The sequence below is a fragment of the Peromyscus eremicus genome, chromosome 4 (assembly GCF_949786415.1).
Source record: "Peromyscus eremicus chromosome 4, PerEre_H2_v1, whole genome shotgun sequence".
Taxonomy (NCBI): domain Eukaryota; kingdom Metazoa; phylum Chordata; class Mammalia; order Rodentia; family Cricetidae; genus Peromyscus; species Peromyscus eremicus.
The window spans coordinates 6,650,417-6,663,673 of NC_081419.1; the positions used below are offsets into that span (position 1 = coordinate 6,650,417).

At 55.9% G+C, this 13,257-nt stretch overlaps 1 protein-coding gene across 2 annotated transcripts; it reads left to right on the top strand.

Annotated features, from left to right (window-relative positions):
- Positions 1-334: 334 nt before the first annotated feature.
- Ak1 (adenylate kinase 1) lies at positions 335-13,043 on the top strand. 2 transcript variants are annotated; one of them, XM_059260074.1, is made up of 7 exons: positions 335-491; positions 6,959-6,996; positions 8,512-8,547; positions 8,856-9,019; positions 9,829-9,945; positions 12,476-12,667; positions 12,813-13,043. In XM_059260074.1, exons 2-7 carry the CDS (start codon positions 6,990-6,992, stop codon positions 12,879-12,881), a joined length of 585 nt encoding a protein of 194 aa, XP_059116057.1. In that variant the 5' UTR covers positions 335-491; positions 6,959-6,989; the 3' UTR covers positions 12,882-13,043. The 2 variants fall into 2 exon arrangements, with proteins under 2 accessions (XP_059116057.1, XP_059116056.1); XM_059260073.1 differs by lacking the exons at positions 335-491; positions 6,959-6,996 and adding an exon at positions 7,938-8,101.
- The last annotated feature ends 214 nt before the right edge of the window (positions 13,044-13,257 follow it).

Consider the following 13,257-nt stretch of genomic DNA (forward strand, 5'->3'; position numbering starts at 1 on the left):
ACGGTGGGCCGCCAGGGCGGGGAGGCAAGGGAGACACCTAGCATTTGTTCCTTGTCCCGTGTGGTCCATTAATCATCAGATGCCCGAAACCATATTAGGTGGCCTCCGTGAAACAGTGTCAGCCGGGACCTGTAACTCCAGCAACAGTAAAGAGTGGTAAGGCAGGAGGGTCAGGCCAGATGGCCAGCAGCCAGGACCACCCACCTGACGGCGGTGGCAGCAAAGGCTTGGTGTTTGTCTGCCACCCTCAGTGGGGCAGCAGCAGGCCAGGCTAGGTGGCAGGGCCAGTAGCTAAGCAACCACTGTGATGCAACAAGGGGACCAGAGAGGCAGAGACTTCTGACACTGTCATAATAGGGTGTCTTGAGCCCTGTGTGGGCCTGAAACACAGCACACTCCAGCTCCATGTAAAGGCTTCTGCTGAAACGATCCTGTGAAGTGTGCCTGGGTAGAATTTCTCCCATAGAAGTGGCACCTCTGCTCGCCCACAGGTGGGTATGAAGAAAACATCAGATGCTGAATGTGGATCTGGTACTGGGAGGTCAGTTGAGCTGAGGGCTGGAGGTCGCAGGGCCTAGTCCCCCAGCCCCAATTCTCACCTCAGGTGGAACCCGTTGGAAACTTGCTGGTTTCTGAAGCCCACGTCTCCACGGCTCTGAAATCTTCCATGGATCCCCATTCACTCCCTGGCCGGGAGCAAACCTCCCTCATTTGGCGTTTGGGGGGGGGGGGCGCACGGCGGTCTGTGAAGCCATGCTGCCTGTCTCTCCTCTGCCAGAGGCCGTAGCCTCCCTGCCTCGTGATTGCGGCTCACCTAAAGCATCTGCAGAGCCTTTCCCTTCTGTTCTCGGCTTCCTATCCAGATGTTTCCTGCGGATGTTGGTGGTTGTGCTCCACCAGTCCACCTGGGGCGTGCCCACTCCCACCCCCTCTCAGTACTAACCCACACCGATCCAGCTGTGAGCCTCAGTATGGCTGGGCCAGGGTCATCCACCCTCTCCCACTCTCACCCCTATGGGGTTTGTTTTCAAGCCCTGGAATTCTTCCTGTAGTCAAAATATTTCATTTTATTTTTAATTATGTGTCTGTGTGTGGACATGTACATATTGAGTGCAGGTGGTCCAGGAAGGCTGAGTGACGAGCTGCAGTGACAGGCTGTTGTGAGCCATGCACTTGAGTGATTGGAACTTAACGTGGGTCCCCTGGAACAGCGCTGGGCACTCTTAATTGCTGAGCCATCTCCCCAGCCCTCAAAATATGTTTTAGTGTTTTCAACTGCCTTCACTTTTATTGTTTTGTTTAAGACAGGGTTTCTCTGTGCAGCCCTGGCTGTCCTGGGACTCACTCTGTAGACCAGGATGGCCTCGAACTCACAGAGATCCGCCTGCCTCTCGAGTGCTGGGATTGAAAGTGTGCACCACCACTGCCTGACATAGAATTTTCTAGGTATAAAATAACTTAAGTTGGGGGCAAGAAAGATGGCTCAGTGGTTATGAGTGCTTGTTGCTCTTCTAGAAGACCCAGGTTCAATTCCCAGCACCCGTATCAAGTGGCTACAACCTCTTATAACTCTAGCTTCAGGGGATCTGATGTCCTCCTCTGGCCTTTACAGGCACCTGCAAATGTATGATATACACTCATACATACACATAAAAATAAAATCCTAAAGCCAGCATAGTGGCACATGCCTTTAACCCCAGCATTCAGGAGGGAGAGACAAGCCAATGTCTGAATTTGAGGTCAGCCTGGTCTACATAGTGAGTTCCAGGATAGCCAGGGATCTATAGGCACACCTTGTCTCAGAAACAAAACAAACTAAAAACAAAAAATAAAAGGAAAGAGCGGGCGTATGTAGGTGGTGATGAGGCTGCAGGAGAGATGGGTGGGTGGGTGGTTATGAGCACTTGTTTTTACCGAGGACCCAAGTTTGATTCCCAGAACCCACACTGTAGCTCACAGCTGGGGCCGGGGTACAGTAGGTCCTCTTGGAAGGGGACTGGGGTGTGAGTCCCAGCACCCACACGGCGCTTCGTAGCCATCTGTAATTCCAGTTTCAGAGGTTCCAGTTCCTCCTCCTGACCTCTGGGCACCAAGCTACATATATGTGTGCAGGCAAAGTGCTCACATATAAAACGAATCTAATTATACAAAAAAGGTTTGTAATTAAAGCACAGAGCCAGAGAGATGACCCAGCTGGCAATGGTGCATGCTGCCGCCAAGCCTGAATTCAGTCCCTGAAATTCACATGGTGAGAGGAGAGGACCAAATCCTGCAAGTTGTCCTCTGATCTCCACAAGTGTGCCTAGCACATGTGCGTCCGTCCACACGTTCATGTGGCCCCACATACACTGAACGTAAGAGAAAAACAATTATAAAAAGGCTGTGGATATAGCCCAGTTGGGATAGAGCTTACTTCGTGTGCAGGGCCTCCGGCTCCATCCTTGGCACCACAGAAACTGGGCATGGCGCCTTTGTAACCCCGCCACCCAGGAGGCAGCGGAATCAGAAGAGCTATGTGAGATTAGGTTTTAAAGGAAAGGGGGGAGAGGGAGAGAGAGGAAAGGGGAGAGGAAGTGGGGGGATGTATGGAGGAAAAATCTGGGGTCGAGCTCCACTGTAGGTACACAGCAGGAGAGGCACCCTGGGCCAAGGTATGTCCACAGTAGGATCACTCTTAGATTTTTGTGTGCGTGAATGTCGTGCCTGCATGGATATCTGTGCACCATGTGTGTGCTTGGTGCTGTGGGAAGTCAGAATGTGGGAAGTCAGAAGAGGGAGTCAGATCCCCTGGAAATGGAGTACAGTTGTGAGCCACCATGTGGGTGCTGGGAATTGAACTCAGGACCTCTGGAAGAGCAGCCAGTGCTCTTAGCCTCTGAGCCATCCCCCCAGCCCCCACCTAAGTCTTTTAAGAGGGCCTTTCAGACCAGCACAGGACCTCCGGCTTACTGCATCTGCTCCTCAGCCTCCAACTGCAAAAGTAAAGTGTTGCTTGATGCCACAGGTGGCAGAGTTGGGATTAGATCAGGCATCTTGGTACCCAGGCTGCTGCTGTTGCTAAGGCAACACCAAGCCTTCTGTGGCTCCCTAGTACTTACAAGACAATTTCTGATTTCATCCCATCTTGCCATTTGGAGCCAGTGCCCGGTTTACCGGGCCAGTGGTCAAATACATTAGTTCTGAACCTTGACGGTCCTGGGCTTTCTCTCAGCTTTGCCCTGATGGGCTTTGAGTACCTATTACCCTATGCCAGTTGTCCTGAAGGGTGCTCCATAGGCACATGGCTTCCCAGCCCGGAGCCTCAGGTAGCCTCTGGGTACTGCTCTGTGCTTAGGGGTTGCTGGGCACAGCTGAGGTCTGCTGCTGGCATGGTGCTCCACCCAGGTGCTCACAAATGAGAGCTCGCGTGGTTTACAACCCCTCGATCTGGATACACAGAGGTTTCTGAAAGTCCCTGTCTCCAGTGTTCCAGCTTCATGGGGTCAGGGCTGGCTTCTCTACCTAACCACCAGATCTTTGGGACTTAGAGGAGCCCAAAGAGTCTTTTCCAACAAAGATGTCTCAGGGTAGGGGTCTGTGGACTGTGGCCTTTGAACCCCCGAGGTCTATACCCTGGTCCCCCTCCCTCCTTACTTCCCTGGTCCGGCCTCTTTACCACCAACACAGTGAGAGCTTACACACACAACTCATCTGTCTGAGCATCAGTTTCTCCAGCTGTAGACCCTTGTCCATGGGGAGTCATGTGGACAGAGTGGGGGTGGCAGAACGGTGTGCAGGTTCAGTCCCCGGGGGTGCCTGTTGGGGACGCTCACTCTTTGCCAGGCTTCCCATCAGAGTCCCTGCTTCCTCCTCCCCCCTCCTCCTTCCCCCCTCTCCCTCCTCCCCTCTCTCTCCCTGCCATCTCGCCAGAGAGCTGGCTCCCGGCATGCCATGCGTGCGCGCACTGACAGCCTTATAAATAGTCGCCTTTGCAGGCGGCTGAGAAGACGGGCAGGGTACGCACTGGCCCTAGTGCCCACCACACCTCCCCCAGGTCAGTGTGTGACGGCTGCATTGTCCGCCCGTGTGGAAACCCGCCAAGGGGAATGGGGAGGCATCACCTGTGGGACGTGGGGGGAGGTGCTCCGGTCAGGCTACCCTTGGGTTCTGTGTGTCTTGTGTGTTTGTTATTTGTATCCATGGTTATGAACTGTGTATTTGCATGTGTATTCTATCAGCTCTGGGTGCATGTGCCTGTGGCTGTGTGTGTGTGTGTGTGTCTCCTCCCAGACCCCTTTGTCCCAGGCTGGTGTTACTGGGGCTTCAGGTCTGTGCCCTTGGCACATCCCTGCTGAGGCCCTAAGGGAAGGGGGACGGACAGTGGCCTGTTTCCCTGCCCCAGAAGACCTGGGTAAGGGCAGCCTGTGTGCTCCAAGAGCTGTAACGTTGAGTGTTGGGAGGACCTGGGGCCTCTGGACGCTGGAGCCCTGCCAGTACCTCCTGCTCGATCAGGGGCTCTGAAGGAGCCTTGGAGCCTGACTCACAATCTGGTCAGCTGCTTAGCCGCGACACACAGCAGCGGGAAGACTGACCCGAGAGGGGACAGCGGCTGCCCAAGGTCACACAGCTCAGTGATGGAGCTGTGATTAGAGCCCTGATGGATTGCAGTCTGTGAGGCTTCTGTTAGCGTGCATCGCAGACAACCAGGCCTTGAGATGGGAGATGCTTATCCCTTGGAGCCTCTGTCCCCTGAACCACCTGGAAGACCACTCAGTCATATTAGGAGTCACTGGGGCCCTGGCCCAGGGAGCCTTATAAGGCCTGACTGCTTACTCTGTAACCTTACTCTCTCTGGGACCCCTGGCCTCCTGGAAGCCTCCTCACGACCTAAGTTATTTTAGACCAAGGAAGTAGCAGGTGTCTGTGAGGCAGGGGGACTTAGGTTACCAGGAGGGGGTGGGGCAGGTGGAGTGCAGTGGCTTCCTAGGACATCCTGGTGGCTGTCCAGAGCCTGGGACACCCCTCCTCCCCTGGGCAGCTGCCGAGGGGCCAGGCGGCTGCACGCCGCCTCCTGAACACTCGGCAGGCCTGGAGGCTGCAGCTCAGGCCGGGTATCCATGCAGAGTCGCTCAAGGTCCTTGTCTGGTTTGGGGCACCAGGCCTGAGCTTGACCCCAGCCAGAAGCTGGGGCTAGTCTGTCTTTCTCTCCAAGCCTCTCCCCTCCCCAAGTGGCGGGCATGATGGAATGAGGGTCCCAGTCCAGGGCTCATCTCCCGCCAGGCCCAATCAGGGCCAGGAACAAGGCCCATGGTGCAAGAGAATGGTCTGGCACTTTATGCTGGGTGCCTTGCAACCGGAAGTTCAGAGAGAACACCTGTGGGATTGTTGGGGGGAGTCTAGGAAAGGCATCCTGAAGGAGGCGAGGCTTGAGCTGAGGTCTCCAGTAGCATTGGAGGAAGACATCCCAAGGATTGGGTGTAGCACTTCGAAGGCCTGTGGGCAGGTGGGTGGGTGGTGGGGGCAACATTGCAGCAGATGAGAAGGTCAGATTGCCTAGGCCCTGCCAGCGAGGTTGAGAGGTTCAAGTCTGGTTTAGGGAGCCAAGAGGACAATACATGGAAGGCTATAGCAGAAGGGTCACATAGTTGTTGCTTGCTAAGGAAATACATCTGCCCATTGCTTGGTGTGTGTGTGTGTGTGTGTGTGTGTGTGTGTGTGTGTGTGTGTGTGGCTCCGGGGGAGGGCAGGCTATGGTCTAGGTTGGAGAAAGGCTGCAGAAAAGAATGTAGGGATAGGATGTGCAGGGCAGAGATGGGATGGGTTGTGGGGAGCATGCATGCTGACGGAGGACTGACTATAGAGGTGGGATGGGTTGTGGGGAGCATGCATGCTGACGGAGGACTGACTATAGAGGTGGGATGGGTTGTGGGGAGCATGCATGCTGACGTAGGACTGACTATAGAGGTGGGAGGGGGGGGGCTGAAGCCAGGGTGAGAGGAGAGAAGTGTGTACCAGGGACCCAGGGCAGAAGGCTGACAAGAATGGTGTTGGTGGTCTTGAGATGGTGGGACAGGTAGGGAGTGAAGAAATAGTTTCAAAGAGGCTGGAGAGTTTGGGAACTGTGGAGAAAGGGTGGGCGAGCTGGGGACAGTGACACCAGTCCTCCGTGGGGTGAGTGGGAGGGCTTTGGGCGAGGTGGACTTGGCCCGCCTTCAGTTTAAAAACTGGAAAAGGGCTGGAGAGACGGCTCAGCAGCTAAGAGCACTTGCTGCTCTTCCGAAGGACCTGGGTTCTGTTTCTAACACCTACGTGGTAGCTCGCAACCACCTGTAACTCTGGTTCCGAAGAATCCAACACACCTTTGTGGCCTCTTCATGGACTGCGTGCACATGGTCCACTTAGATACATGCAGGCAAACACTCATACACATGAAATTAAAAACAGCAAAACAAACCACAAAGAGCCAGGTGTGGTAAACATTGCTGCAGCTCCAGCGCCGGAGAGGCTGAGGCGAGAGGGCTGCTGTTAGTTTGATGCCAGCCTGCGCTACAGCGAATGACCCCTGTCTTAAACAGAACAAGACAAACTGTAAAGGGATGTGCTCCAGGAGTGTCTCTGGGTCTTGTCCCCAGGCAAGAAAGCAGGACACCCCTGCCAGCATTCCCGTGCCCCGGGGAGCGTTGTCAAGGCACCTGGCCCATGCACTAGGGACTCTAGGTAGACTCCATATTGCTGTTCATACCCCTGTGACCTCTACCCAGGGGCCTCCAACAGACCAAGGCACACACTCACTGGAGGGTGACAGGCAGTAGAAGCCAGCAGGAAGGTGACTTTTCCAAGGTCATTCTGCCTCCTGGACGTTCATCTCCCCTCTTGGCCTCTCTTGCGTGTTGGAGCCTGGCACTTACCTGCCGCCGCTCCTGTGGGTGGGGCTTAGTGGAAGGAGACTCCCTCACCCTGCCTGTGCTGTGTCTTGCAGAGTGCGGATCTAGCTCCCAGACCTCAGCAGGATGGAAGGTATGAGCTCCCCTCCTGGCTTCAGAATGCCTATGTATTAAGGGGTGGGCTCTCACAGGGATTGTCTGGAAGGGTTGGAGGAAGCCCCAGGGTTCCTCCTCTGGCCTGTCACGGTATTCCTGGCTTCTAAACCAAATATGCGAGGCCTCTCAGGCTTCTGGGGCCCCAGAGCTCACCTCTACTAGTATTTATAGCCAAGCCTGCCCTTTTTGGGGGAGGAGGATGCTAGGAGCTATGCAGTGCAGCCATCCCAACGTATCAGCTGCCAAGCTGGAGTGTGGGGGTGGGGCAGGCATATGTGGGACTCAGTGTCCCTGTCTCCTAGTGGGGTGGACTCTCAAGTGTTGAGTCTTCCTGGCTCCTGTGCTCTGGGATGTGGGCAGAGTGCCTGGAGTGGGTGGGCTCTGGCTTCTGGCAGCACCGTTCCCTGGCACTGGGCCTCTGCCTGGGTGGTTCTAGAGAGCGCAGCTACCTCTAAAGCCCCTGGTCACCAGTCTGCCCCTTAGCTGCCTCTCTGAGCCTTAGCCACTCCCCCGACAGTTCCTCAAGCCCCTTGCCCCCAGCAGCCATCAATGCCACCTCCTCCTGGGTCAAGGACAGAGTGAAGCGGCTGCTTCATGCTCAGGCCCCTGCCCAGCTCCATTTCCCTAAGGGGAGGAAACCCAGGAGAAAGACCCGGGTTCTAGTTTGGGTTCAGATGTCCCTTGGGTAAGCCCCTCCCTCTGTAGGCCTCAGTTTCCCTCTCCCCATGGGTGGTGAAGTCCTCTTGCAAAGCATCAGGTATGGGACCCAGAGTGTCACTCCTGCTACTCTGCAGCCCAGCTGCACCCCAGGCCACCAGGGCTGTGGCTTCTGCGGAGGCAGTCTGGGAATTCTGCTTACCTCCTTGTCTGAGTAAGAGTTCCATTTACCCACAGGCCTCCTCCCTGGCAACCATCTCTATGGCAACATATGTTGTGGTTGTCAGCTCCACGTTAGTACTGCTGGGGCGGGCCAGCAACGGGAGGGCCAAGCCAGAGAGCCTAGGGAGGCGACAATATGAACAGGATCTCAGGCTGCTGTTCGTCTGGTGAACCCCGAGAACAGGAAGACAGGAAGGCCAGAGGTGACCAACACCTGGGGTCCAGCCCCCCCAGGAGGTGCCACGGGGTTGCCATCCCAGTCTCTTAACCTCCTGAGTTCTTAGCTGAGTTTTTTTTTTTTTTTTTTTTTTTTTTGGTTTTTCGAGACAGGGTTTCTCTGTGTAGCTTTGCGCCTTTCCTGGAACTCGCTTTGGAGACCAGGCTGGCCTCGAACTCACAGAGATCCGCCTGGCTCTGCCTCCCGAGTGCTGGGATTAAAGGCGTGCGCCACCACCGCCCGGCTTAGCTGAGTTTTTAGCCTTCAGGCTTTGTCTGGGTGGGTCCAGAACACCCTGTGCCCATCCCTGCTCACTCTATGCAAGCCTGGGTTACAGAGGTGTCTGTGTGCTTGTCTAGCCAGTGACTGAGCCCTGCTTCCCTGTTCTCTCCACAGAGAAGCTGAAGAAAGCCAAGATCATCTTTGTAGTGGGTGAGTTGTAGGCAAGCACGTGGTGGGCAGGCAGGGAGGGTCTGAACAGGCGCCTGCAGAAGTCTGGGCCTGGGGCTCTTTTTTTTTGGGGGGGGGAGACAGTCTTTCTACATAATCCTGGCTGTCCTGGAACTCACTCTGTAGACCAGGCTTCCCTCAAATGCAGATTTGCCTGCCTCTGCCCCTCAAGTGCTGGGATTAAAGGCCTGTGGGGCTCTTCTTTGAACTCTGATTTTCTCTCATTGAGGGACCCCTGTCCTTCCCGGGGCTTCATTTTTTGGGGTTTCTGAATGCATGGGTCCTTGCAGGCGGGCCTGGCTCAGGAAAGGGCACCCAGTGTGAGAAGATTGTGGAGAAATACGGCTTCACCCATCTCTCCACCGGGGACCTGCTGCGAGCAGAAGTCAGCTCGGGATCCGAGAGGGGCAAGATGCTGTCATCCATTATGGAGAAGGGGCAGCTGGTGCCACTGGTGAGGGGCTCTGGTGGGGACTGGGGTGGGGGATGGTGGAGGCTGAGCCTGAGGCCCTGGGGGTCAGCCGGCAAAGCCTGTGACACACTGCCAAGGGTGACCAGGGCCCTCTCAATCTCAGAAACCTGTTGTGGTTCCCCTTGGCCCTCGGCCAAAAGTTGCTTCCAGAAATTACTAAGACCCTGCCTCCCACTCTCCATCCCCTAGTGCCTTGGCTCTCTAGCTCAGCCACACTTTTATGGCTGGAATGATCTTCCCTGTCAGCACTCAGGTCTCCCTGACTCCCCAGCCTTGAGCTCAGACCCCTTACTTTATATTGCAGTGGCCCCCTTCTATTATTTTATTAGTTTATTGGGAGGAGTGTGCATGTTCCATAGCACCCATATGGCAGTCAGAGGACAACTTGAAGGAATTGGTTCTCTCCTTCCACCATGTGGGTTCTGGGGATCAGACTCTGGCCATCAGGCTTGGTGGCAAATGTCCTTACCCACTGAGCCATCTTGCTGACCCACTGGTCCCCTTCTTTACCCCTCATGCTTTACCCCTCCATTCTATGTCATGCTTAGAATCATAAGCCAAATGTGTCCCCGCCTGTCCCCTCCCGAAGACCCTGGGCTTGGTGAGGGTGGGAACAGGAAGACCTGCAGGAGCTGTATCCTCAGGCTCAGGACCTTTCCTGCCACCCTGGAGAGAGTGGCTTTCTGGGACTCACATGCTCCAGGGAAGAGGACAGCTTGGGTGGGCCCCGCCTAAGCCAAGGCCCCAGGGGGCGGGAGAGAAGGCTCAGGATCCCCTGTGCTGCACAACAGGAGACGGTACTGGACATGCTCAAGGATGCCATGATGGCCAAAGTGGATTCTTCCAACGGCTTCTTGATTGACGGCTACCCAAGGGAAGTGAAGCAGGGGGAGGAGTTCGAACAGCGGGTAAGAGACCCTTGATTGGTTGCTGCCCAGGGCCTGGGCTGCAGCAGAGAAGGAGGAAGGGGGGTGGAGGCCGAGGCTACAGGGTGAGGGTGGGGAAGGCATGAGGATTTGAGAGGCTTCGTCCTTGTGGGGCTTGCCATCCCATAAACGCACAGTCCAAGGGTCGGTCAGCAGCACTGGCCATGTTGGAAAGGTAAAGCCGCTGTTGGGGGAACAGAAGATGGGGTCAGAGTGACCAGGCATGACATGGAAGAAGGGTGTTCAACACTGGCTGGAACCTTGCTGCCAGGGAGAGGATCCATGTTCTTTTCCCAGCACAGAGAACTGGGAAGTTCTGCTGGGGCAGGCCAGCAACGGGAGGGCCAAGCCGGGGAGCCGAGGGAGGCGACAATATGAGCAGGATCACAGGCTGCTGTTCGTCTGGTGAACCCCAAGAACAGGAAGACAGGAAGGCCAGAGGTGACCAACACCTGGGGTCCAGCACCCCCAGGAGGTGCCATGGGGTTGCCATTCCAGTCTCTTAACCTCCTGAGTTCTGGCTGGGAAGAGTTGGCATCAAGAATGACTGTCCTAAGTTTCCGCAAGCCTCTGTCCATCAGGAAAACAGATCTATAGAGTGACACCTCCCCAAACACACATGTGCACAGACAGACGTTTGTGCACGTGATCCACACCCACACACACGATAGGTAACGTAGGATGCATACACATGCATAAGGCTGGGTGCACTGCACACACATGCACATGTGTGCTCTGGATGTAGCACGCACTACAGGGGTACATGCATGTTAATTCACATGCTGACACATATTTGCATACGTTTATACCACATAAAGCCACACAGGGGACTGTGGGGCTGTAGGTGCTGAGTGCCGGGGGGCGGGGTGCCAAGGGTGCGGTGGAGAGATAACTGGGCATCCTGGTGGGCTGGGGACAGAGCATCTCCAGCCTCACTCCTGCCCACCTCTGTGAGTCCCAGCCAGAGCAGGGGACTGTATGTCACAACCCCTAAGATTCTGAAAGACCTCAAGACAGTGCTTGCCTTGTCCTGAGCCTTAGCTTGCCAATCTGTGAAATGGGAGTTGAGGCCACAGAGCCTGCAGCTACCCTGAGGCATGCTTTGTCTTTCCCCATTTCCCCAGCTGTGTGAGGTCACCTGCAACCCTCAGGGCCACCTCCAGCAAATGAAAGTGCCTGTCAGTCCTATCATAATAGCCCATCAGTGCTCTTTGGAGCTGCCAAGGCTTCACCCAGGGCTTGGTGGCATCCTCTGGGAATCCAAGTAACCGAAGTTCTCAGATCTTGACACTAGGGGGTGCCAGAACTGTATTAAAGGAGGAGGGGTGGGCCTGAAGTGGCTGGTCGTGAGGGCTAAAACGCCCAGAGCTGCTTTGGGGTGGGCAGGGTCCAGGACTCACTCCTCAGCCTAGATGCCCATTTCCAGACTGGGAAACTGAGGCTCCAGCCAGGGATGCACTGCCCAGAGATTTAGGTGTTACCATAGCCCCACTACCTCCATCCACAGTATGGATACAGTCTGCTGTGTTTGGTCCTGTGGACTCAGCAGATGTCGGCACCTGATGGCTGATGGTCGGGGGGTGGCAGCCTTGGTCTGACCTTTGCTATTCACAGTCTTCTGTAAGAGAAGAACCTGGTAAACTGTCCATGGTCAGCAGGTGGCCTATCACTCCTACCTGAAGGTAGCTGATGCTTATCACCCTAAATCCTCAACTACCCAGGAGGCAGACACCAAACTCAGAAGGGCCAGTAGCCGGCCCCAAGGTTACTTGGCTGGACGGAGGCAGGGGAGGAGCTGTGAGTGTCAGTGTGACAGCTGCTTAGGGACCTCTGGGGAGCTGACTCAGCTGGGCTCTGAAGGACAGAGCTCTGAGGCTGTAGAGCAGTCCCCACCCAGGCCGAGGCTACACGAAGAAGGGTGACTTTCCCTCCCTCTGTTCCAGGAAGACCCAGAGTCCTCCTTCCTGCACGAGCCCAGCCTCGCCTGTGCCAGGCTCCCCGCTCCGAGGAATGGTGTGGTCTAGAAAGGGAAGGGTAGCCGTTGTCAGCTCGAGTGCAGGGCCCAGCCTGGGCAGGGGACACTGCAGAGAGGCACTGGTAGCTGAACTGAGGTCTGGGTCTGCCAGGCTTTATTCCTTACACCTCTCCAAGCCATCTTTGTGATGAGTGGCTTATACCAGTGACATCATTCAGATTTCCTTAACAGTCTCCACCCTGTTCCTCTCTGGTTCCTTTGTCAGTCAAGTCTTATCCAGTCCTCAGCTCCCATCTTGGCTGAGGGAAGGGGCCGGGGGCATGACACACAGTTGCTCTCAAGCTGGTAAGGATTTGGGGCTTTCTCTTGGAGGTGCTAGGAAGCTGTGGAAGAGGTTTGAACAGAGGAGTGACGGGGGTCACTGTTTGAAGGCCCTCTGGCTGCCTTGGGGAAGGGCCTGACGTCCTGAATGGGTCTCGTGTAGGGCTGCAGAGGCGGAACCAGGAATGGTCCACTGACGCCATGTCCACCCTACAGATTGGACAGCCCACACTGCTGCTGTATGTGGATGCGGGCGCCGATACCATGACCCGACGACTCCTGAAGCGAGGGGAGACCAGCGGCCGTGTGGATGACAATGAGGAGACCATCAAGAAGAGGCTGGAGACCTATTACCAGGCCACAGAGCCCGTCATCTCCTTCTATGAGAAGCGCGGCATTGTGCGCAAGGTGGGGACCTTATGGTAGGACCTTAGGCCGGCCCTCTCCCTCTGCCTCAGTTTCTCCTTTTCCCCCTGTTCAGCGAGTAGCTATTGCAGTGGGGTTGTGCGGATCCGGCCATGGCATCCTGCTCTCATCGTCCATATCCCCACAGGTCAATGCCGAAGGTGAGGTGGACTCCGTCTTCTCCCAGGTCTGCACCTACCTGGACTCCCTGAAGTAACTGGAGCCCTTGGCCAGCTCCCAGCTTGCCCCACCCTTGACCCCTGACCCCAGGCAGCCTGGCTCAAGCCCAGCGCCTCCACCCTGCCGGGCTGTGCACAGACACAGGAAGCCACTTTATCCTGTTCCATGGACATGCGAGCACTAAAGGGATTGCCAAGGACGTTTGGGCTCACTCCCTCTTCTTTCTTCCTATTGAGGTGATTCATGCCGCCACAGCCAGGCTCCACACTGCCTGCCCGTCCTTGCCTGTGCCTCAGCCCAGCTGTCTGCTGGGATCCTAGGCCCTTCCTGAGCCAAGCCGCGTCAGGCCTAGGGGCTCCTGGGCTCTGAAACTCGGCCCCTTCCTCATAGCCTTGCTGAATGGCTTTGCCTCT